Consider the following 26,440-nt stretch of genomic DNA (forward strand, 5'->3'; position numbering starts at 1 on the left):
TTGTTATGTGGGAAACAGGTGGCACATATGTGGTCCTTCCTCAGGGATGATTGCAGTAGATTTCTCTCTGAAAAACTGAGTGAAATGTTTTCTTTTCTTCCCTTCTACCCCCCCGAGAAGAACAGATTGCACTGAATAAAATTTTTATTAGCTACGGGAAAATGTAAGTGCAGGAAGTGGCCGGTCAAGTGAAATGATCTGAAAGGCTTTAAAATGGAAACCAAAACCAGAAAGAGGTGGGAGAAGACTGAAAACTATTGTATAATAAGGGGGGAAAATGGCCAAAACTAAGCTAATAATAATAAGCTCCAGGGTGCTAAAAGATAACAAAAGCTACATTTGGCTGCTGTAGCCATTCGAAGCGAAGCCTTCAAAGACCTTCAAAGTCCCTTTATTTAAAAAAAGGAGATTAGAACTGGTCAAAGACCTAAACTGTCTGAAACATTTTATGTTGATGAAAGAGCGATCATTTGACTCCTCCAAGCACAATCCTATGGTGTCCTATGTACAGTTTGAACACATGAAAATACATAAAGATGACGTGTTAGAGAAAATACACGTTCTGTTTCTAACAGGACAGCAACCCAAAACATCAGTAGATTGGTCCCAGACCAACCATATTAAACTAACAGAGTGGCCAGGTCAGAAACCAGCGATCAAGACAGATTTGCAGTACCGTAATTCCGCCACACATTGCGCTATCTGAAAAAATGCCAATGGTTTCTGAAAGGGGAGACGTTGCGCTTTCCAGCCAATCTCGGGTTAGTACGGTAATTTCACTCCCGCCGTAGCAGGGAGTGAAATTAATCTGAGGGGCGCTCTTTTAATGGACTGTAATTTGCGAAAATAACTTGCTAATTATCGAAAGTTCCAGTTGTGATGGATAAATGGGCAAATATATTCACTCACAGGACATAAAAGAACTGCATACATACATTCACGCGGATAGTTTAAATTTAGGACATAAAGGGTTTGGTCTAATAGAAAACTCTCATATTAACATCACAAATACAAAATCAGCAAACGCAGAGGAGCTGATGAGCCCAGTCCAAATGTCCTGAGAAGCGATATCAGTTCCAGGTTGGCAGATGTGGAGCAGTTCTCAGAAATAATGCTTATACAACTAAATATTAGCTCACTTATTTACAGGACAAATCATTCTTCAAACATTTTTCAGTTTAAACAGTACTCTTTTTTCAACTTTTTAAACAGCCTAATATTTATTTTCATTACTTTCTTCAGATTGAGAATAAACGAGTTCAGTTGTTTGTCCATGGGTTGATTTGTAGCAGAATGTGCTGCGTTTCCCGACACTTTTTCTCACTTTTTAAACATAAATATACAAGTTATCTCTATTCAAACTTGCTGTGTGTGTACGTGCGCGTGCATGTGTGTGTGTGTGTGTGAGACCCTCCACATGGGGGATAGCAGGCTTAACACAATGGAGCCGATTCTCATTTCAGCTCATTGCATCTGAATAGCAGAGGCTGCTGGGTGGAGGTGAAACACATATAGTGGTACAGTATCTGTCTGTGGGGGGAGGACACCCATCCATCCATCCACACACACACACACAYRCACACACACACACACACACACACACACACACACACACACACACACACACACACACACACASWCATTTACAGTGTCTGGCCCTGATTTTCTGTGTGTAATGTTTCCTTGTTTTGAATAATTTCAGCCATGGCCTTATTTTTATTCTAATCCTCTAAGTTTCTGGATTCCTGAAAAAGGCTTAAGATGAGATCTTGTTATCCTTCCACCCCATCCCTCTTTTCCTGCCGACTCCTCAACTGAAATCAGGAAAATGATCACAGACACAATCTCCCAAAGATTAGCAGAACTTCTTGGTCATTTCCTGTTTCTGTGACAGTTTGGAGGATGCCGTCACTCTCCTCATGAACTCCCTCCTTCACCTCGTTCCTCAGTCCCTCCCTCTGACTAGCCAATCGGACCAGACAGACTTGTCTGGGTATGAAATGAGCGGGCAGTGGGAGGGGTGTGGATGACCAACTGGACAGGACCAAAACCCCTGCCAGCCAGACCGGAGCTGAGAGGTTGAGAGAATCTGAACCAAGATTTGGCTGAGGAAAACACGTTGTCCTCGTTTGTCAGTGAATAGTGTCTGAATTAATCTAATTTCTTAGTGGCTCCTCAAGGGTCTACATCGCTGCAGGTGTAGAGGAGGGAAGTTGAGACACAAGAAGAGGAGATAAACAGGAGTAGGAGGGGGGGGAAGCTATCAGACTAAGCAGATGTCAGCTTGGCTGGTTCAGACTGGCAGCTCAAACCCGCTATGCTAGCAGGGGGACGGAGGTTTTCTGACCTGGAGATGTTAGTGGGCATGGAGGACGAGCATGTGGACAGCGCCAGGAGCCGAGCTGGGAGCTGCGTGGAGTTTCACAGCCTTAAAGTAAGTTGGCTTTTCTTCTTTTACATTGGATGAACTTCAGACAGTAAATCAACAAGTGGTTTGGGAAACACGTTCATATTTCTCATCTTTAATGAGACAAAATCTTTGGATAACGGTGTGTTGACTGATTTTTAAAAAAATTTAAATCCATTCTATAAAAGACAAAGTAAACATGACTTTTGGATAATTTGTAAACAGTATTTTACAGCGTCATTTCTTATTCAGTAAGACAGAGAATACATACAGTATTTAGGTATTTCAACATTTATTTTTTTACTTTTATTCGACCACGTAAGTTGGTTGAGAACAACTTCTTATTTTCAACATTGACCCGCTCAAGAAGCGCCAAAACATCATACAGTAGTAATACATTATACAAAAGAAAAACAACAAAAAGTACAGCCAAATTCATCCTGACTAAATGTACTGAATGCATCGACTTTTCAAAGCAGGTGAAACATTACTGTGGGAGATAAATGCTAATTAATGATTATGTATTTAGTTTTAGGTGTGTTTAAAAGGAAAAAGCTGGTTAAAGGCTGCTGAAACGGTTTTGCAAGGTTGTGTTAAGGGATAAAGTGTACAGGATGGCATCATCAGCATGTAGATGGACATGGAAGGTACTAGCAGCATGAACTATGTCACTGATGTAGATTTTGAAGAGTTGGTCCAGTGGTTCTCAACCCTGGTCCTCACCGCCTCCCTGTCCTGCATGTTTTAGGTATTTCCCTTCTGCCACACACCTGAATTGCATCTCTGGGTGATTAACAGGCTTCTGCAGTACTTGATGGTCATGGAATCATTTGAATCAGCTGTTCTGAAATAGAGGCACATCTAAAACATGCAGAGCAGGGGGGCGGTGAGGACCAGGGTTGAGAAACACTGAGTTGGTCCTAAAGTGGACCACGGAGGAACACCTGAAGACAAGGATGAGGGCCGAACTGGCAACCTTCAGCTCACGCCAACAGAAAACGACCCAGGATGTAGCTTTTAAACCGAGCCAGAAATTTTTCTGAGAGATCTATCTCCTGGAGTCTGCTAAACAGACTTTAAAGAATCAAACGCCTTAGCCAGGACAACACACACAGCCACACAGTATTCTTGTTTTATCAGTGGTATTCATGTTGAACACTTTAAGTGTTACAGAGATACACCCAAAGCCCGACTGCATGGGAGTAAGAATTCTGTTGGCTTTCAAAATGGCGGGTAATCGGTTTGGTGATTAATCATTCAATCACTTTGGAGAGACATGGTAAGATGGAAAGAGGCCAATAGGAATTTAAGTGTAAAGCGTCCCCCTCTGCATAGAACATACCGGCCAAGTTTCCCGTTTTGGCCAGGAAACTACCGTATTTGACCTCTCTTTCCCGCTGTGCTCCTGTGTTAGTATTTTCCTGTAAATTCAGCAATTATGATAGCAACATAACAACTAAAACTTTCCCGTATTCTCAAATCCAAATCTTGACAGGTATGGTAAGGAGTGGGATGACCACTGCTGATTTCCAGTCTTGSGGAAATTTACTGAATTAAATAGAAATGTTAAGTGACAGTTATGGCAACAGTGCGTGCTGCTGACTTCAGAAGGACAGGATAGCGTCCAACCCAGCAGATTTGTGAGGCGTCAGCTATAGAAGTTCTCCTTGTTCCTGTAGGAGTTGACGTGAGACGGGAGGGTTGCTTGAAGAAAGTAAATTTGCTGTTGAATAACAGGGGGTTGACAGCAATGGTGGAAGTGGCAATAAAGAAGGCTTGACCAGACGCAATAAAATGTTTCGTAAGGATATTAATCATTGTGGCTTTGTCTGACATCGAAATCTCTTCAGACTTTATTGCATTGTAAAGATTTGTGTTTATGTTCCATGTTTTTATTTGTCTGCCATAACTTTTGGGGGAACTTTTTCTTTTTTTTTTTTCTTTTTTTTTTTTTTTTTTTTTACAATATTCAGGATCTCATTTTCTAATTGTGCACAACTACTTCTGAGTTGTCGAAAAGATTGCTAGTCAGATTTGGTCTTGGGTGCCATTGATAGTGCTTGAGACAAATGAATACAGTTAGTTCTGATCCAATCCGTAACGTTCCACAACGGATTGACTTTTTGATGTTAGTTTACAGAATAAAAAAAAAAAAAAAAAAAATATATATATATATATATATATATATATATCATTAGTTATTAAAAATGTTTTTTAATGATCATGAGTGTTCATGAATTATTTTTACTAAAAACAAAGGTGATGTCAACACTGTGTGTGCAAGAGAGCAATCCCCGCAAAACAAGGTTGTACCATATAAAAACAAAGACAAAAATGACTGATGGCGAGTTAACATTTTGAAACTTCCTGCAGCGTCTTAATTGAGCAAATGATGGCTGTTACGTCGCTAACTGTAAACAGCAATCTTTGTGTTCTCTAAATAATGTAGGACAATTAAGAGTCATGCTGCGTAAAACAGAGCTGAGCTTTAAATCTCAACTCTACGGGATAAAATTGGTTACCGACACTACTCAGTAAGAGGTGAACAATTAGACAGAAAACACACAACATTCCTAGGGAAAGTTCAAGCAAACCTTGTTTAACTAAAAAAGAAAAGCATGTACTGTATATAGCAACATAAATAGAGGATAAATGAAACATGAAGAGACAGTAAAACAAGATTTAAAAACTGTGGTGCGACAGTTTCAGCTCTTTCTCTAACTGTTCTACTTTTGAGCGCTAAATGTTTCTTAGCTTTGGTAGCCGAACTATGAAAACAGCTTTTTGTTAAGATTGCACATTCCTTTCCCAACAGAAGTTACATCACGCATGATTAAGCGAGAAAAATGAATGCACCGTGCCATTACGGACACATGTTGGAAAATCTCACCGAAAAGCACTTTTGTTTCATAATGCTGGACTCACGGTGTGTGCTTTTTAAGCTGATACGAATCTCCTCAATTCAATAAAGTGCACCTAATCTAGGCGGCATTTAGGTGAGTAAGTCCTGTTGTTATTACTACCACTTCTCTGCGCATCACTTAAAACCAGCAGACCAAGAAAGATCTACAGGTGATTGGAAAGAGTGGAGCTCGGCCATGTTGCCAGATGTTCGAGCTGTTGGTAAGGGATCGGTCAGAACCGTGCGCGTTTCCCCTTGTTCTCCCGGGTCTGATATGTTTTAATGATCTCATACCTGTAACACGGGGATCTGCTGCTGGCTGGGATGAGATAATCACAGTGCTTAATAGTACGTGACGTAAAATTTGTAGAAAACATCTGTTTCTTTGTGAATTGGTTGGCGTTGCGAGGATTTTCTCTCTTTCCTGACCTCTGGTTTTTACTTAATTTCACATGACTTTTCAATTCACAGATTATATTAAGTCATTAAATTGAATTTGCTTAATTTTATGTTGAGCAAACCAAACAAGTGTGCTTCATAGCTGGAAATTACAGCCTGCTTGTCATTTTACCATCAATGGTTCAGTACATTACCCAAACAGTACATTACCCTACAAATGCAGTTGCTGTCGCAGCTACCACTAGGTTGATAGGTTAAGAAAGAATGACTTTCTATGATTTCTAAACAATGGTGGACAGCTTGTTGTATAGGAAGGAGATGAATGTCTAACTGCTGATGATATCAGTTTTTACAACCACTTAACTCTCTGAGTTTATAGACGTCCAATTACTGCTAAAATTTACGTTATTCATCCCCTTGACAGATTTAGACTTAACACCAGTGAAACACTACTATATTTCCACTACAACTTTTTTTAAAAAAATCATTTGTCTGTTGTAATAAGCTCCAAGTGTTAGAGGTTGAAGGTCCTCCTTGGCATCATCCTAATGTTTTGGATTCTCCACAGATTCTCTAACGGATTCAAGTAAGGAACAATCTGAATCTACCGGAAACTGGAATAATTTTGAATTTGTCTTTATTGTTGTGACAATACTTCCCCTAAAACACATTGATGCTGGTACACCAGAATCTCCCCAATGAGAGTCAATAAAGGATATTTCTATTCTATTCTGTTCTGTTAATCTTTATGAAGATGCTACGCTAACATTAGCATGATTCTTCTCCATTTTGATATGAGTTGTTGATGATTTGACTTACTGTTTTCTTTGCGGTTGTAGTTGACTGTGTAAGGAGATACTTATGTACATTTTCTCTTGTTTTATTGGCTGGTAAGAGTTTGGAATGACGTAAATGTTTATAATTTGCGTCACAGTAGTGTGCAGCCTTGTTGGTTGAACTTTGGAAGATTGTGCCCTTAAAGTAAAGTGTGAACTGGGTCTGGGCCTCTGAGAATTGCTGGTTTCCGTGTGTTGTAGTTAAATACCATTTTGGATTTAAAGACCTGAAACTCGCAAGCACCCGGCTCTCTGAGAAAGGAGTGCATCAGACTTTAGACATGCTTGAAAACAACACAGCTGAGCTTGCAGCGGAGGAGAGCTATGAAGGCAAGCTGTGCGAGTCAGAGGTCAGTGAGGGAATGAAGATCTGTTTGTGTTCAACACAGCACACAGATACTGTGAGGCATATGTCTGGTTTGATATCACACGCACACACACACACACACACACACACACACACACATAAAGAGCAAGCCATGAAGTTAAGTGTATCATTAAAAGCTATCTTGTGACTCCTTCAGGTGTATGATTATTGTGGCTTAAGTCATAACAAATCTGACCGTGCCGATGCAATGTGTATGCATTTAGGGATGTATTGTACCTGTGGCCCTCCGAGATCAATCACTGTTTTCAGCCTTGTGAGTGAGTTCAGAAGGTTTAGCATCCATATGTTTGGAAGTACAGATTAAACCCATGTGCATGAAGCTTCTGTGGATGTTTACTTTTTACCTGTAAGTTCCTGTTTGACCAGAGAACAGAGGCCATTGGTTAAGTGCTGGTTGCTTGGGAGAGGATCTCAAACTGCATTGATTTCTAGGTCAATTTAATTTAAGTTTCTTACAAATGCTTGAGGTGGGGGGCATTTATCAAATGTAAGAGGGGGGCTCCAAAACAAATTACGTCAGCAAGGCTTCACGCAAAAACATTTAAGTCCGGGTGTGCGCGCGAGAAATGTTCCAGGTGGATTTGGAATATTATGTTCTAAGTCTGTCTGTTTAAGAAAGAATCCCACTAAAATCCTCCAGAGGCCAAACAAATTGAGAAACTAAGAGTTCGGCTCACATTCTTTGGTGGTGAGACTCGAATGTTCCCGAATTAAGACTTGGTGTCATGACTGGCATGAACCATGCAATGCTTAACAAAAGGGCTCCTACCCATCTGTGTTCTTTTTTATATAAAGTAATGCATTACACAAACTGGCATGTTTATGTTTAGTTGTACACCAACAAATCTGATCTCTTTGCGCCTGAAAGACACGAAGAATGTCATTATGAAAAGGCAGCAACCCTTAAACATACACCCAGAGCTACAGTGGAACAGTTACATCAAAGTATGTGAATGTTTTTAAGCTCCCATAGACTTGGCCTTTCTCGAGACAGGTGTTTGGTGGCTGCCGTGGTGGAGAAGAAACATAGCTGGCTGCCCAATCATCAAACCTGATGGCATCCATTTGGATTGTGGGAAATGAAGGAATTTGTCAAGAAAACTGTAGGCAACAGGTAGGCTCGATGAAATCTCAACTTTAGGATTTGCTGTACACGGATGCTCTGCATTCCAGCATGCTGACGCATAATTCAGCCTCTAAATGAGCAAAGCAAAGACTTGCTGCTAAGTATTGAATCAGGCTGAATGCTAATGAATGCAACACTTCTCAAAATATTAAATTTTTTAAAAACTGAAAGCCAATCAGAAGTGTCCTGTCTTATTTTAGCTGAATCTTTGGGCTAATTGTATAGTCACAAGACTATTCAGTATAGGAGGTTTTTCTGATAAACCGGTGTGAGATGGGCAAAACTGAAAAAAAAAAAAAAAAGACAGTTTTTGTGTGTGGTCACAGCTTGAGTCATAAGTCTCAGGGTGCAGAGGTCGCACTGGTGATACGGATTAAAGTTAGCAAAGAAAAAAGGCTTGAGACATGACTGGCATCTGAAGGGTGGTAAGACTCGACACGCTGAGGACTCCAGTCTCCGAAGATTTGAAACTTGAGGGGCACAAAAACACACCGGTGTCGCAATCTGACCCGTGAAAAACTGCAAATAATAACAAACCTGAACGGGGCTGGCACTGAGTAAGCAAACCTCACAGCTGACTTTCATTTTGCTCTGGAAGACCTGACAATCATCTGTCCGTGAACATTCTCTGGCTGGTCCGGATCTGACAGGATTCTTGTTTGGAGAAACCTGGAGACTTGCTCTCAAAAACGTCAGACGTATTTGTTTTGCGACTTGACTTGTTTTTCTTTCCCCCCAACAGGACGTGACCTGTTGAGAGTTCCTTAGGAAACCCAACACATTGATTGTGACATGACTTATAAGCAATAACTTCATGGAAACTGTTGCGGCCTTTCATCAATCTCATAAAGGTTATATGGTTATTTGCAACCAGTATGAAACCCAGGATTTTACACTAAGACCTTAAGTCGCACAGTAATTATTAAAGTTAAAATATAACTGAACAAAAGAACTGAAAAAACACAGCTTATGTGGAAGAGTTGCCAGAAGAAAACGCATGTCTAAAGAGGACATTTGCAGCACAATTGCAACAAAACTTCCAAAGTCTGGGCATTTGGCCATCATGCACAGCAGCAAGTTAAAACGGGTTGAAATTAAGACTTTCAAGACTTGAGAACTGTGGTAGAACAGTTTGAGTTGTTTTGTTACCCCGGTAGAAGTAATTTCCCTTCATAAATTGCAACTGTTTGTTGTTTGCTGATCAAACGGGGGAACCTGTTGGTTTAAACTGTCCTCGCTTGGATCTGTGCGAGACTGAGATTTTATCCATTCCGTGATCGACCGGTGTGTTTTTTTTGTTTTTTTTTTGCTGGAATTTCTCCCGGCTTATGGGTGGCCCTAATGCGGCTTCCTCACATGTCGTCTTCAGAGCTTTGCTTCTCCAGAAACCGAAAGAGCAAAGGATTCAGTGTCAGCTTGCATTCCCTTTGACTTGGCTTCAGAAAGTCTTCGTGACACAGCAGGTCATGAAGTGTAAGGCTTCAGCGTGGCGGCAGGAGGTATTATGTTGGCTGTAAGGTTTGGTTGGGGGCCACGGGGGAGGTGGGAGGATTATGTCCCTTTGATTTGGCATTCCCAAGTTAGAGAGCATGAGGAGGAGCCATGCAGGTGAAGGGAAACGAAAAGTGTGGTGGAGAGATAGTCGTAAGATTACAAGAAAAATGGGAATAATGTTTTTAAAGAGATGGCTTTGGGAGGTCTTACCCCGCCCCGCTGCCCCCCTTTAGGACGTTTTACACCTGCTGGGTGAGGTGGCTCCCTCTGCTGCCATGACTGCAGACTATTCCGACCAAAACATTTGGACTGAACTTTTACTTATTGCTCATAGATAACCAGGACAGTTTATTCAGCCCCCAATGAGACTATTATCAAAGTCATGCAGCACAAGAATTTAGTCTCTTTCCAGAAGAATGTTGCATTAAGGCTGCAGTATGTAACTTTTATTTTTTTTTTATTATTATTTTTTTACATATTTGTTAAAACTATAATCATGTCATGATGACATGAGACAAATAATCTGTGAGAATATCTAGCTCCTCCCCTCTGAAGAAATGCCAACCAAAAGCAACCAAACAGAGCTAGGAGGAAGGTCTTAACGCCGTCAGTCATCATGTACCCGCTGCTAAATGTGCTAGTGGTAGAGAAGCAGCAAGAAAACAACTTATCCGCCATGCTAACTAGCCTTCGCATTCACAACATGCTACGCTAGCCGTGGCATATCGGAGCGCAAAGGGGGTGTGGGTTGAGTAGTGCAACACAAAGGCCTGATTGACAGCGTTAAGACCCGCCTTCTGGCTCTGATTGGTTATTTCTAGCTAGTGCTGGGAGAAGGCAGAGGAGCTTAATTTTTTTTTTTCACAGATTGTCGCATACCGTACTGTCACAGTTTCAGTAATTTGTTCTCCCTGAAACAACTCTGAACTACAGTGATGAATAACTTTTGCTGTACAAATGACTTATTGATGTTTGGTAAAACCAAGAATGCAAATTAATGCGCGATCAGCTTATTATGTGGTTTGCAGAGAAAGGAGACCAGTGTAAAGCACTTCCCATATGCTTTAAATATAGGAAGTGTAAAAGCTGTTTGGTTGGCGCTCTGCACAGAGCACAAGGTAATTGGCTTGATGCAAACACAATATTTTGAACAGATCAATCTGCTGTTCTTGGTAAAAGTAAGTAGATTTCTTAGAACGATGAGGCGATTGATTTTTTATTTATTTATTTTCATAAGTGTATACATTCGAACCGCACCAGAGTTGACTTCAGCCGAACCGAGAAGCTAAGCTTTTAGGCCGACCGGAGTTAGCTTTTTTATTTTTTGTTTGCATCAGAGTCCCACAAACAAACCCGGACTTTCCAGGCAAATGAGCTAAAGTTGCTGACACCCTGGTTTCAAAAAAACGTAACTTTCCCTTTAAGGGGCCACACAGTGAGCGAGGAAGTTAAGCAAATGGGATGACAACAGGCAAAAACAGATGAAAACAAGAAGGAAAATGAGGAGGGAGAAAGTGATTCATGTATAACTTCACATTATCAGGGAGAGGAAATCTCTGAGATGGATTGCAGAGGAAAGAATGAGGTACAAAATAGGAACCATAGATCATAATATATTTTAATGCATGCTGGAAGAAAAAAAAAAGTATTGCAGAGCAGCAGGAAAGAAATGCTTTTTATAGTACAGCAGGATGTAGGTCAGCTTTAGAATGGGAGGTTTTAAACCCTACAGATGTTCCTCTGTTCCTACTTGACGGCACAAACACAGCTTAGCTGCAATTATTGTAACAATAATGCTCGACATCCACACCTATTTATGTATTTTTTTTTCCTTTCTAAATCTGATTAATGCATCCTTCTAGAGGCTTAGTTGCTAATTATCACATAGGGTTTACTACGGATCAACACATCTTGAAACTTCAGCACATTACAAGATGAGCATCTCATTTTTGCTACAGCTTCCTGTTTCAATGCTGTCTCACGGCACCATTTTTTATTTTTTGAAACCAGATGTCTCATTAACCATCAGCGACACAATCTTGTCCAGCAGACACTTTTCTGCAAGACCGATAACGGTGTTGTCGTCTCGACTAGACTTCAGAAATGTCACCGACCCAATGTGAGTGGCAGCTGCAGCCGTGCAGAGATCTGCGGGCGCAGATATGAGTCGTGGTTAATGGGCAGAGCTTGCTGCCTTCAGATTAAATCTTCTGGTTAATTGTTTGACTGACAGGAAGGAGTCGGAGAGACATGGCAGCCTTTGCTGATATGCATGCCTCTTTTTTTATTGTTGGCTGCAGAAATGACAAGAGATAACAATAAAAACAGAAACTTGCAAAGTTTTTGTGAAGATTTGCTGTTGCTTCTGAAGTCTGCAGCTTTCAAGATGTGCAACATAAGCGCTTGTGATCAGCGTGGGTGTTGGCTCTGTCAATCTTGCTATCCTGCAGCTAGCATAGCTTGATTGTTGTGAATACTAATGCTAGTTAGCATGACAACTGGTGATGGCAGATTTTTCTGTAATTGTAAGTTGTTTGTCAGACATTAGCACATTTAGCAGTTAGTGCAAGAGTTTGATTGACAGCGCTAAGACCCTCCTCTTGGCTCTGATTGGTTGTTTTGGGTCGGGAGTCGGGAATTTCTGGAGAAATTCACGACTCCCGTCGAAATTCAGCTCAGGGAGGAGGCGGAGCAGGTCGAACTTTTCACAGATTATCTGTCTCATAATAAACTGTCATGACATGGTGACAATTTTTGGCAAATATGTAAAAAAAAAAAAAAATCCTTTATAAAAGTTACATACTACAACTTTTAAGAATTGTATTTAACCCTGCGTAGTGGTCACTATGCAGTTGTCCACTTTTAGACAGTGGACAACTGTCTAAAAGCTATTTTATTGTGTTTCTTGTGGATTTTTATGTTATAAATGCACAGAGACCACTTTAGTGGAGACTAATGCATCATAAAATACACTATCAACTACTGGCCATCAGCTGCAAATGTTAGAAATTACTTTTGTTGAATCCAATATGGCTGTCAAAAAAGCACACCAACTGACCCGGTCCCTCCTTCTACTGTAGATGACTCTTGCAGGTAAAAAAACCCATTGTGACATCAGATAACCCCTAAAGAACAATACTACTGACGTATTTTTCAAATAACGTATTTGGAGAAAATTACAATTGATCACCTAAAAGAAATTTTAAAAAATTATTTTTTTTACAAAAGAATTGTTCCTACCTTTTTTATGCCTTAAGAAAAGAAATAAAATTGGTAAAAAAAATCCTGACAGAAAGGATCATAATTCATGCATGAAAGGGTTAATAAAAATGTGACTGTTCGATTAAGAACGCTGCAAATTATACGGCAGCTCTTTGCTTGGATGACTTGGTCTTCATCAGATACCATTCTCAGATGCGGCTCTCCACATGCTGATACCGAGATGGCTGAGAAACAATAAGCCAAGAGAATCGCTGAGAAAAACTGAAAGTGGATGAAAGCAGAAGCGCGCCGGGCTAATTTTAGAACGAGGCTCATTAAGAGACAAAACTATTTCTCATCCGAGGTAGCTATGAGACTCTGCTATGGCAACAAAGGCTTTAATTGCTTCCACGAAAAACTCTCACATCTGCCTTTAAAGGCGTATGTGTGTGTGTACCCGCTTCCTTTGCCCTCTCATGGACTCTGGCCAGGAAACACACCGACATGTCAATTAGTTGTTTTTTTTTCTTCTCTTCAGTGAATCGTTTCCCCTTTCTGTGTCCATCCAATTACAAAAATGTCCCAATAGGTTTGACATCTAGGTGCGTTTACTTGTAACAGTCAGCCACTTTTCATTGAAAAATAAAACAAAAAAGCCTCACAGTAGACTAGAAAGTCGACTCTAACTCTGACTCAGAAGAAAATGAATACATTTCTCAAGAACATCAAACAACAGGGAGCAAGAAGTTGGAATTAGCGGACACTTAGTCCCCGAAAGCGGCGTGCCGGAGCAATTATTTGAGGCTCGAGTGTTGTGTCCAAACTACAAATCCTAGACGCGAGTTTTTGCGTTTGATAACGACAACAAGGCACACGACGTCGACGAGCTCCACTGCAAACGTCACAGTGTTTCAACTTACATCTGAGCTCAGTCGAATCCATGTGGAAAAACCCCCATGGCTGAGCGCCTCCTAACGAGACCAGGTGAAGTAACAAAATGACGACTGGACCTCTTTCATTCGCCAGCTTCTATGCTTTTCCTGGGAAATGACTTTTCAACAAAACACACCTACACACAAAAAAAAAAATACAGTGTTGTATTTTGCATCCTGTTTTTTCCATTCAGTTAAACATAACAGTGACTGACACCATCATGGCTGAAAGGAAAAAGTTAATGATAGCAACAAAACTAAAAGAAATACCCCCCCCCCCACCCCGTCCAGCTGGGGTGAGTTTTATCTTTTACTTCACTTTCTACACACTTCCGGCTATACGGACTGTTTGGGCTATTTTCAGACGTGTGTGTGGGAAACGTAGCGCAAAGTGAAGCGCGCGCACCGTGCCGTCGGTCTTCCGTTTTCAGAGCACGTTGGGAGCTTTTCCGAGCGATGTCTATCTTGTTATTTCAGTGTCTCTTTCTGAAATGTTGCTGTTGTCGAAGCCGAGAGCCAGAATCCGTTTCTTTGGAAGGAAGCGCAAAGCTACGAGTCACTCGAACTTCAGATGAAACTGCTCCTCTTTATTCAGAAGAGTGAAGCTGTGGCAGCTCGATTTCACTGCATATTGCTACTTTTTTTGTGTGTAACGATATCAGAATTACAACCGTGGCATCTTCATCTTTTTGAGTTTGCAAGCTCATAAAAAATGCCAGTAGTTTTTATGAGTCCCTTCATATTTTCTGGAAACTTGGTATGTAAAATTATGTACAAAACAAAACTACTTTTTAAATTTTTATGGTTTTGCATTGTCGTCAATGTTTCATGCCAAACAGCAGCCATAATACCTGTACAAATGCCATAATGCAGCTTTTAAAAGTCCTCCAAACCATCCATCTATATCGTCTCTTCCCGCTTATCTGTGCAAAATCAAATTGGAGTTGGTGCCCGATTCCACAGGAATGTCCAGAGTTAATATTAAAGATCTCACTTAATCCAAAGTAGAAATAAACAGACATCTTTGCTCTCTCACATTGTCTCACAGTGGGGGAAATTGGGGAAAAACAAATGTATCATCAGTGTTTTTTTTTTTGTTGTTCTCTCTATGTGAAGCTTAAATATAAGGTTTTGTGCAAAAAATTGGAGTTGTAATTAACCAACCTAACTTTAATGGAAATGTTTTGAGAGGAAAAGGTGAAATAATTTGGTGTACCTCCATGAAGGTCAACCCTAGGATTGGCTGGTAGCTCCTCTCCTCTAAATGTATTCCTCACGTTGGATTTTGGAAACTAATCGTGACTTGCACAAAAGCTAATCTTATAGTGGATTAGCATCTGCAGCATGTGCACAAAGATAAAAAAAAACCCAGCAAAGTTTACAGGGAAAGTTACAAGTATTTGGTCATGGTTTAATAATATATGGATTGATAAAACATCTCAGCTCATTTTAAAGCTGTGATGATCACTGTATTGATCGCAGTATGAAGGACTATCCTAATTTTATGGGACGTTCAATGCACTGCTACGATAATCTACCGCAATTTCTCAAGGTTTTTTGGGACTTTATCTTAAGGAATTCAAATTAACGTTGCAATAATTGCTTAAGCGACAGACTAGTGTGGGAAAGAAATTTATGTCTTGCCAATTATGTTTTATTTACCAACACAAGCTCATATTACTTTTGGTGGAGTTCAATCTGATTAAACAAGTGCCATCTGTAAAACTCAGTGGGTCTGCTAAAGTATTTTTACTGGGCGTTTTAATTGCCATTCAGGGCACAAAATAAACATTTTGTTGCTCTTTGTATGTGCCAGGCACCGGGGCAATAGTCATGTTTTCACACTAAAAAGTACGACTCTCCCCGATTTGGCCAGAAACTAAACCTACTTTACATTTTATCAAATAAGATCTGCTGTGGAGAGGACGTTATGTTTATTGTTGTTCTTACTAATGTCCTTTAAGCATGTGTAGGTATGCATATAGTGTACCTATACAAAAGTAGTCACCCCCTTTTTACCCTTTTATTGCTTTTACAAATCAGTCATGATCAATAAAATGTGACTTTTCTTTGACAAAACAATGACAAAGAAACCTTTAATGTCAAAGAGAAATATGATTTCTACAATGACATAAATATTTCAGCTTCTATGCACCACAGATGTACAGAAGCATTTGTGGTGCATAGAAGAAATGCTTCTATGCTTTTATGGTGGAACTACTGTACAAAGAGCCGAAACACTGAGTGCCTTTAAATCTAGATTAACCCCTCCGCCTCTGTTTAGAGTTGCTCTTGAAACATAATCAATGAAATATTAATCAACATTCTGATGTGTAACGACAGCAAAATGTAGCCTAATTGTTTCAGTTGTGTGTCCTGGGACTTTGTCTTTTTGTGTTTTTGTGGTGTGAAGCACTTTGAAATGCCTTGTTGCTGAAAGGTGCTACAGATTAAAGTTGATTGATCGGTTGATTTTTACTTTAAAAAAAAGTTAAAATGTAAACAAAAGGCAAGGTGTACTGAACAGTGGCTGGTCAACTAAGCTTTTAAACATATATTTAAGATCACAGTCAAGTTAGTTCACATTTTCAATGCTGTTCTTTGCCGCATTGGATTCGATCGCTACTGAAATACTTCCAAAAATCAAACTGTAAGATGCCGTTTGATCATTTAGCTTACGTTTTGTCGAAGGTGTTTGATGCATCATTTCATAGCTTTAAAAAACATCCTCAGAGTAAAATGAAAAACATCACCATTCTTTGTCAAAAAAAAAAAATCAGATGTTTGAACTTTCGATCATCAACTTTATTAGACGAGTGAGAATGAGGTTGTCAGGTTTACATGCGGTGAAACTTTGTGCATGTTTAACCACGCTGCCAGATGTTGACACAGCAGGGCTGATGTGTTTGAGGGCGTCGGGCCAGAAACTYTATCTACGTTTGGCTCTCAGCTGAACGTTTCTGCACCGCTTTGTTTTGACAGGTCACATGACTGGATGTTCGACAAATTAACAATAACAGACTTTAGCAGATATCCCAATCTCTCGTTCTTTAGTCTGGTCGTAAATGTTTCCCCTTTTAAGCAAAATGGAAGGAGAGCCGGTTTGTGATGTAGGGTGTGTGTAGTCATTATGTGGTTTCTGGGTTTGTATGCCATGGTATACAGTTTGTGTGTGTGTGTGTGTGTGTGTGTTAACTCTTTAACTAAGCAGGGTTAATTGTGTCCAGAAATGGGGGGAGTTTGCGCCACACTGGTAATTCTGGCTCAGATCCTGGTTTATTTCTGGGTCCTGTGTAACCAAGATGCACCATCCACTCTCATTACTACATGCAAACTCAACCGCGCACACATGTCCATGCCTTTTAATAAAACCCAGACTGGGGCCTTGGCTGTTTTTCCAGAGTAAGTGAAACCAGGGAAGAGGTAAAAAAAAAAGGGAGTTTTGCTCTCCAAACAGCTTTCCTCAAGGCTGTCACTCTCACAATGACTGGATGTAGCTATTTCACAACCAAATGTATGAATAATTGAGATCTAAATATGAGGATGACTTATGTTTCCAGCTGGACGTGATTATATATTTGTTAGTCATCCGTCTCCTTGCACTTCTGCTGTATTTGGTAGGACGAGGTTTCACTTTTTGTCACCCAGTCTTTTTCATGAGGGTTTGGGTGACACTGAGAAAAACAAAATCACCTGGCCTGTCTTCCGCTTATTGGAAATCAAGTCATGATGACGCACAGGTGCAACAGGTCTAAGAGGAAACCCCAAACATCCCTCTCTAGTCTCTCCAGCAACTCTCAGAGGAATTTCAGGGTATTACAAGACAAGATATAAAACCTTACAGGATAATCTGGAGCTGCGTTTATACGAGACCGCCTGAAAATTGCCGGTATTTTAAATTTTTTTTTAGGGGGGAAGTATTTAGACGGCACCGCAGAGACAAGCATGGCTCTGCTGTAGCTGTCATGCCAGGCCACTCGATGGCGCTGTGATTATTCATGTCGTCAAAACGCGCTTGCGGTTTTGAGCCTTAGCTTCTGTCACCTTGTTAGCTAGCTTCCAGTTGGCCTGCTTTGTTGAGGTTTCAGTGGAAAAAGAAAACGTTTAGGTGGGTTGTTAAAATTTGAGCTGCTTTTTAAAACATTTGGCGGCTTTTTAGAAATTGTTCAGAGGAAAATTCTTTCGAAATAAATGTCATTGTGTGGCGGAAAAGCACAAAACTTTTGATAAAATGTTGAGAATATGTTGAATGTGACATCAGTGATAATTCATTGGTTCATCAAGTGTCACTCGGTTGCAAAATATAAATCCTGGAGCAACGTCATCATTTAAAAGGACATAGCGATGATGCCAAAGTCTCGTTTTTCGTGTGAATGAGACTCCCTCTCACACCGTCACACTGCCTCTGCCAAAAAGCTGCTTGGCATCAAAAGGGAACATTTTTCATGGGTGTAGCCATTCACAGCTCTACAGCTTTACCCACAAATGATTTTTTCCTAACAAATGTGCCAGCATTTGAGGGGAAATAAACAGGTTTCCAACTGTATGAGATTTATTGCCTCTACATAGTGTTACAAAAAGGAAAAAAAAACAAGCAAACTCAAACTCATAGCTTTTAGCCACATAAAAAAACCTTCAAAAACTGTTGTATACTTAATTACTATTTAAATAATCAAATCAAAACTATTTTTATCTGTACTTTGCCAAATTACATTACAAAAAATGCTTAATATTATTTAATGTTAAGATGTACCTATTGAAAGCATACAGCTATTTATTAATATTGTAGTAGTTTGTTGATGGGTTTTATCAATACATTCTGGTACAAGAGGCCTTTCCTTTGAGGAAATTCATGTTTCTATAGATTGTGTATAAATTCCTGAAATTTATTTAAAATTTAATATTTCTCCATCAAGGTCAGCTCCTAAATCCTGAATGTTGCTTGTGGGAAGTGTTTATCGGAAGAGTTATCCCCTTTTTCAAATCCAAGTTGGGTTTGGAGAGTATCGCACAAATATTACAATCTAAAGAAGTAAGAATCTACCTTGATTAGATTTGTAATTACGGGCCCGCTAATCCTGACCTCCGGTGGAATGCGGGCCTTGACCTCTGCACCTTTTAACCCTCCGTGGCGCTGATAAGACTCGGCTGGCAGCAGTAACGGCGTCTTTGATTGTCAGCGCCGACGGATGTGACACACACGGACTAACGAACATACGAAACCCCTCGCTGCTCGGCCGACGACGGGGAGAAGCAGCTAGAGAGGAGGACACAGACACACTCGTCCTTTTCTCTTAAAGTGCCTGATTGATTTTTTTTTCTTCTTTTTGACCTGCATGTCTGGCAGCTCCTGTGGAGACCAGAAGGGCGCGCTTCCACCCCGCTGTGCTTTTTGGACACGTTATTGACGTGACCATCTAATGGAAACCAGCAGCCGTCTGGGTCCTTCTGAGAAATCCTCTTTCAAACAGATCAGGTGGACGCACATCACTCTTGTGTCAGCGCAACCTCCAAAATAGAAATAAAACTGTTAACATACTTTAAATAAAACTTCAATTTTTATTTATTAATTTTTTTTAGGAATTAAAAAGAAAAAGTTACGTAGCTTAATGGTTATGACAGATGTTTTTTTAGCAAATTTTAAATTAAATAATGAATGTGCTCCCTCATTAACTCAAATCCCCATTTGGTCTTTTTTTCTTCCATCTCTTGACCGCAAACAAACTGTTTGATTCCCATGCTCTTAAACCGTTATAAAATTACGGAATAATCATAAAAACAATAAGATCCAACCGTATGTCACTTAATTTATCCGTCCATTATTTTCTGAGAGTTTGGTATTGCGACCTATTTCCCATTAATTGCGGGTCTGGTCTTGGTTTTGGCTGGCAGACTCTGATGCAAAGTGACGTTTTTATCACCTGAACCAGCTCAGCGTGGCCTCCCGCTAAGGAATAGTACTTAATGGAGTCACATAACCACATTTTAATGATGCGGACTATGAGTAGCTCAAAGAAAATTACGTCAGATTTTTTTTTTTGGTTCTCAAACTGAAACCCTCTTCAGAACACCAGAGTGAGTCGACAAAACCTGGTGGCACGAAATGCCCCAAAACGGGAAAACTACAAAAACACTGAAGGGACAAAGCGAGTAACATCCATAAAATAAATTTTAATGTGAAAACATTGACAGGTACTGCTCACTGTTCAAGTTATCTGAAAGAAAAAAAAATCTATGAACGTAGTAGCAACTGATTTAAAAAAAAATATTTTGCAGTAACCAAGCAAAATGTTCTGATGGAAATACATTCATGCATAAATCTCTTTAAGAAAAAAACATGTTTTTTCTTCTTACCAGCTGCTACCTTTCAAAAAGTATACATTTGTAGAGCAGAGAAAACAAAAATAAGCAAACCTAATGTCACGACCTTTAAAATTGTGCTTTTAATTTTGATGGAGTTGCTAAACATCTAATCCTGGACAACAACAAATGACCTCCGATGACAGCAAAGGAAGTAATATTTTCTAATGAGTCTTTCTTGACAAGCTGCTGCAGGCGGGCCTGATGGGGTCACCAGTTTAAACCCCCCGCGGAGGGCTTAGCCGCTGGACCGGATATGAGCATATATTGAATAGTTTTCTGTGGCCTGCGACAATATTCCCTCAGCTTGCTGCTTTGCAGGAGACCAGATTGATTGATTGGACAATCGCCGATGAAAGATTTGAAGCGATCCGTTCCGTCAGAGCGAGCTACGACTTCCCCTTAAATCAATGTGCTGCTGAAGATAAAGGTTTGCTTAAAGCTATTCCGTCCATTTGGACTTGTTTACAGAAAGCACCAGTGCTATTACATGCTTTTAATTTGGTGAAAATAAAGAGGCGGCTTCAGGCAGATCTCCTGAAAGTGTTACTTCCTGTTTTGCTGCCAGCGGATTAATGGGTTGGCAGGTTTTAAAAAAACAAAAAAACCAACATTAGTCTGAGACAAAGAGCTTCTGCACACTGTCTCTAACTGACCAAATAATCCTCTGCACAAAGGTCAAACTGCTTGAGAGAAATCCTTGCTTCCAGTTGTCACATTTCTCCGTTCCCCAGAGTCTCTTCAGCTGTAAATTCTGATAAGCGAACGGCTTCTTTGTAGATAAGAGACTGAAACAAAGCCAATTCTTGTCTTCACCTCGGAAGATTTTTCTGTAAAAGCCGTCGTGGGTATGTTCTACGGTTTCCAAAAAGTTAGGTAAAACTATTGAAGCACATTTTTGTCTTCAAATTCTGAGACAGAAATAGATTTTGTTTATTTAGTTTCAGTAACTGACCCGTGACATTCGCATGAAAATTTACCTGCTTGAACCGTTTACATTGAGTTCATGGGCTGAATGAAACTATTTCCATTAAGTTGCAACATTAACTTCAATGACAAGCATGTGATCATCTTCTTTTTTTGTCATTAATTAAATCAATTAGATTTTTAAGTATTTAAGCTATAAATGTTTAAAAATGTATAGCATTCTGCTACATTATTTTGTAGCATTGGGGTATAGCGTTACGTACAAAAATTTCTCTTTGTATATAATTTACAACTACCATTATGAAAAGAAGTGACACTAAGATTTTTATTTTTGTAATAAGTTGGATGAATTTATAGCTTCTAAACGAGGGCAGTACAACATCAGCTCCTTCTGATGCTAGTACTGGAAACTGTGATGTCCATCAGCTTGGATGTCTCACTCATACATGTCAACGTGTCCCCGTGGGCAACATTTTGCTAGGAAGCATTTCTTGAATAACTGTCTGACGGAATAGTTGCTTTCTCCCCGGAGATGAGCAGAAATGAGCTGTTTGCCGCAGTTTGCTCTTGGGGAATGAGACCGTGCAAGGACAAAACAAGAACATTTGTAGAATTCCTTTTCAGAAAAAGAAAACAAAAAATCAACAAATCAGCAAATATCCTGATGCAGAGGTCCTGGGAAAAGGGTAACATTGTGATTAAATCCTTTGCTAGACAGAAGAGCACAAATTGATTCAAATAGCTAAGTTATTGTTACTTTAATAGCATGTTACATCTCATATGGATGTAATATGCTATTGAATTTCACACGTCAAATGCTTTTTTCGAGGAAGAAAGTCGTAGTTACAGGTAGGAGCAATAAAAACATTGTATTTTTCCTTAATGAGATGAGATTATCATGAACCTATTGTTGAGCTAAGTACAGATAAACTCAATTTTTTTCTTATTAATTTTTATGCAAAGCTAGGTTGACATCTGTAGCACAGCCATTTTGTACAGGAAATCAGAAAAGCCGCCATTTCAAACAGTGTAGTAATTTAACATGAGTGGGACTGTTTGGTCTGTCTGAGAAGTCTGGATAACAGCGGCTTATGCAACAGAATTGTGTGTTTTCCAGGCACATGGTGTCATTTTATAGCATAATCCAGGCACTACGTTACCTAATTTAACACCTTAAAATTTTCCTCTTGTCTCTTTAAGAAACTCTGTTTTGAGAAGTCACCACAACAGCACTCCTCTATTAACTCTAACAATGATTTTAGCAGCGCTGCACTGAGAAGTAGCTCCTATAAGCTCAGCTGATCCTCGGTTCCACCAGGTGTTTGCTAATAGCTGCTGGCTAGTCTGAAGGAGCTGAGTGGGGGAGGGCTTCTCTGTGAGGCGCAAGATTGGAAGCTTTACCTCTGAGGAGGAGTTTCATCTCAAAGGCGGCGCTAGGGTCCACCCAGGCGTTTTGCGGTTGCAATGGAGATTAAAGGATTTCTCAAACACGCAACAAAGAATCAAAGCAACTCTCCAGGTATGTTTCTGATGAGGGAATAACATTAAAACATGATGTAAAGCCCCCAAAAAACCATTTTACATAAACCTGCCCCTTTACATAACTTATCCAGACGGTGTTGCTTTAATTTCTGTGATTGAAAGCTGCCATTTTTCTCCAACAAATGCTCGCATGCCACCAGTGTTCGGAGCAGTGGAAAAACTAAAACAACAAAGCCAACAACTCTTTGGCTGGGTGGATGGATGCATGGACATACTTGCAAAGAGGATAAATGGAATATTATTTGTACGTCTCAGTTTTTGCAATCAACTTCACAAGTCACCCATCGTGAAAAAGAGTCCAACTTCATTTCACTATGAGCATAAAAACAGCTGAAGGCTTTAGAGACGGATCGTTTTGGAGCACTTGTTAGAGAACAACATCGTGGAGACCAAAGGTCAGGGAGGTGGTTGTGAAGTTATATAGGTACAACAAGATCCAAAGCGTAGAACATCTCAACTCTGTTCAATCTGTCATTTAAACATGGAAGATGGAGCCAAAACGTTGCCATGGGGATGCTTGTGCTCAGGAGAAGCTGGTTGGACTTGATGAAGCTCAATGTAGAAAATGCTTATAAAACTTAAAAAAACAAAAACCAGAAAGACTTGAGAGTCGACGAGGAACCAAATGCGTCATAATGTGGAAAAATTAAAGGGATGTGATTACTTTTGCAAGTTTATATTGTGTAGTATTGTCTCTAGATGTCAGTCGGAGTGATACAGTCATGACAACCACAATCCTCTTCAAGCTGCAGTGTGTCAGTCGAATCCTCAATGTTTAGGACCACAGTCCTAATCAGATTAGAAGGGTTAAAAGGTCTGCAAGAATGGGGAGGAAGGGCCTATATGAGTGTGAACGTATATGTGTGTGTGTGTGGGTGTGTGTGTCTAATAAGAGAGCAGATGTTACAAACCAACAGCCAAGCTTAGACCGTCTGTTTCTCTGATTTATTTCTCTGTATTTCTGACTCATTGAGTGACTCTGTCTCAGGAAGGATAAAGTCCTCACAAGAGTTCAAGAGTGTCAAGAAGACATTTTGAGCCATTAGTACTTGTTTTATGGACACCAGTGCAGAAGTTGGATAAGAAAATTGAAGATCTGAAATTGTTTATGTACCATAACACAGACAAGATCAATTTAGCTTCAGTGGTGCTAATCCAAAGCCTGCATTGTACCTTTGTTTTCCTTTTGGCCTTCAGGCTGCAGAGAAATACATAAAATAGCTCTCTGTTTTTGCACGCTTTCATACAGCACCTTCCAAAAGTATTCAACTCTCTGAGCTTTTTCATATTTATAAGTATAAATGTGGTTGTGATGAAGTATAAAAGGTATAAAAGTAAAATGATCAAAATAACAAAAATTGAAATCGGAAAAATAGTTGCTTACTGAAATAAATAAAAATGGTAATGAATGGAGAAAAACTGTAGCTGGAATTTTATTGTGTGTTTATAAAAACTACAACATACAAAAATGATGGATACAACGCCCTTCGTTTTTGTGTTTATGAATCTGTTAGACTTTCAAACTGATGTGAAATTGATTTTCCCGACAAAAGCCGTTTACATCAGTCATTGTGGGAGATTATATTTATATATTTACGTTTAAAATTAAACAATTCAACATGTATTTGTTCCCTTCTCAAGCCCTTTCCAACCGCCAACAGGCTTTCTTCTTGAGTTTAGCTGAATCCATCTTCCCATCAGCTTCGACTATAACATTTTACTTTAGCATGCCACTGTTCTGTTTATCTTGTACGCCACAATAAGTTCCAGTTTTGGTGTCCGAGTCAGAAATAATTAAGACATTCATTGCCAAGAGGCTTTTTTTCTCCCCCAAGAAAGACAAAAACACAAAAAAGAAGCAAATTGTTTAAATCTCGTTGCACATTATCTGGGTTAATGTGGTTTTAATGTGATAAAATTCACCAGAATGTCCGTGTTTATTTCAGAGGGTTTAAAGAGAGCCCTTAAAACGTCATACCACTTGAGGTTTGGTTTGAAGCTGTTGCCAGCTAACCCGCAACCTCCATATCCAAGCGCTGTGTCGTTTGGACGTCGTCTCTCTCTCCCTCCTACCTGAATCCCTCCCTTCCTCCCGCCGTGGGCTTTGTTCAGCGGGGGAGCCTCCGTCCGGCTCCTCCGCACGTCTCCTAGGCTTGACGTGCCTGGGCCAATCCACGCCGCAATATTTAGACGAAGCGAGAGAAACAGAAAGATAGATGCGCTGGTTGTAGCATAGGCCAGTGGTGAAATTCCTATCATCCTATATTCACCGTGTTTGTCCCGGTGGCTTTAAGAGCTGGATTCATAAAATCCCAAAGGAGTAAACAGATGTCGGGGCTTCTGAGCCCCCGACATCTTTAAAAACCAGGCTTTCACTCAAATTTCCCTTTTTTTTAAAGAGCACTATTAATGTAACGTTATACTCTGGAATAGTTTTAGGTGGACAGTTTTGACCACGTAATCACTTCACGGAGGTTTATTCAGCTTTGTGCCGAAGATTTAAGTGGTTCTTCATGTGTGTCTTGGTCAGTTGTTTTAAACACCAGATTTATTATGTTCCCCAAACACGATCTTCCTTGGTTTTGCGAACAATGAGCATTGTAACGTAGAGGTGAAGTGTTATGTAACATGAATGTGGGGAAATCCTGGGGGTTTCATCTGCTACATGAAAGTCGATGTTCCAAAACCGTTAGAAAAAGTCAGCAAAGAGTTTAAGAGTTTACGGTCGGCAGAAACGCAACAAACAAAAACAAACAAACAAAAAAAAAAATTACCAAAATTTTGTGCATTCAACAGCCGGACTTTCAAGAAGTGGACATGAATCGCTAGATGAACAACTGAACAACTTTTGCCGCACAGGAACTTTACAAAAGAAAATCTTGCCTTGATAAAAATAACAAGATGTGTTGCTGAATCAGAGAATTATTATATTTCGGTGTGAAAAACTGCTTTATAAAAGTTAAAAACAGCAGTCCGCTGGATGTCGACTTTTCTGTTTTCTCTGTCTGGGTTGAGGGGTGAGGTAGACTGGTGGTTACTAATGTATCTATCCTTCTCCCAAAAGCAAAAAATAAAAGTCAAAAATGTTTGACTTGAGAATGAAAAAAATGTCCACGATTTTTTTCTTGCAAATTTTAGATTTTTCAAACTTGGAAATCTACAAATTATGTTTGTTGAAGGAACGGTTTCTTTTTTTTTCTTCTTTTTTTTTAACTGTGGTTAAAAAAATTGTGAAACAGTCACAATTTGTCAGAACCCTAATTGCATTGGACATCAGCCAGATCCATTTATGTTTGGAGAGTCAGACAGAGATCTCATCCCCGAGTCAGACACTGACAGAATTAACAAATGTAACATGCAAAAGTGAGAGCGTGTAAAAATATTTAGCATTTATTTAAAATACAAGTAGAAATGCTATAAATACAGAGTAGCCCCTTTCCACTCGTTGGGAGGGAGAATCAAGCTATTTCTCTTTTTCAGTTTTTTTTTTTTTTTTTTTTTTTGTAGTCCCAGATCTTTAACCGCTATGAACTCTAAAGATGGAATGTCGTCACATAGTTATGTGATCTGACAGACTCGGTAGTGTTTCAAGCATTCAGTGCGGTAGGACAGCTTGAATGGGAGACAAAGATCAGCCTGATGGCGAGAAAATACCTTACTGAAATACAAAACCTATATGAACGGAGGCATCTGTAAGCTCCGCCCCTTTTTGGTGCCAATTATCCCAGCTGCACGTTCTGAAAGCGCGCAGAACCCATGATCCCACCGGTTACCACTGAGAAATAGGAAGTTGTGAAATAGCTTATAGCTAAATGGAACCAAAGAAGGACAAACTTTAAAAAATAGAAAATAAATTCTACATAGCAAGGGTCGTAAGGGCAGTGTAATGTGAATATATAATGACTTCTTACAATTTTTTACAATTT

General features: G+C 39.7%; 1 protein-coding gene across 3 annotated transcripts in view; it reads left to right on the plus strand.

Annotated features, from left to right (window-relative positions):
- The window catches only part of arhgap20 (Rho GTPase activating protein 20), an 89,398-nt gene that overhangs the window by 20,793 nt on the left and 42,165 nt on the right, over nucleotides 1-26,440 (plus strand). Inside the window, exon 3 of one of the 3 annotated variants that reach the window (XM_008431942.1) lies at nucleotides 2,325-2,434. The exons of 1 other annotated variant lie outside the window; for it this stretch is intronic. In XM_008431942.1, coding sequence (XP_008430164.1) covers nucleotides 2,325-2,434 — 110 coding nt within the window. Of the gene's footprint in view, nucleotides 1-2,237; nucleotides 2,435-26,440 lie in introns of those variants that run through there. One more of the 3 variants, XM_017303723.1, reaches the window with a different exon arrangement.

Source organism: Poecilia reticulata, linkage group LG2, assembly GCF_000633615.1.
Source record: "Poecilia reticulata strain Guanapo linkage group LG2, Guppy_female_1.0+MT, whole genome shotgun sequence".
Lineage (NCBI taxonomy): Eukaryota > Metazoa > Chordata > Actinopteri > Cyprinodontiformes > Poeciliidae > Poecilia > Poecilia reticulata.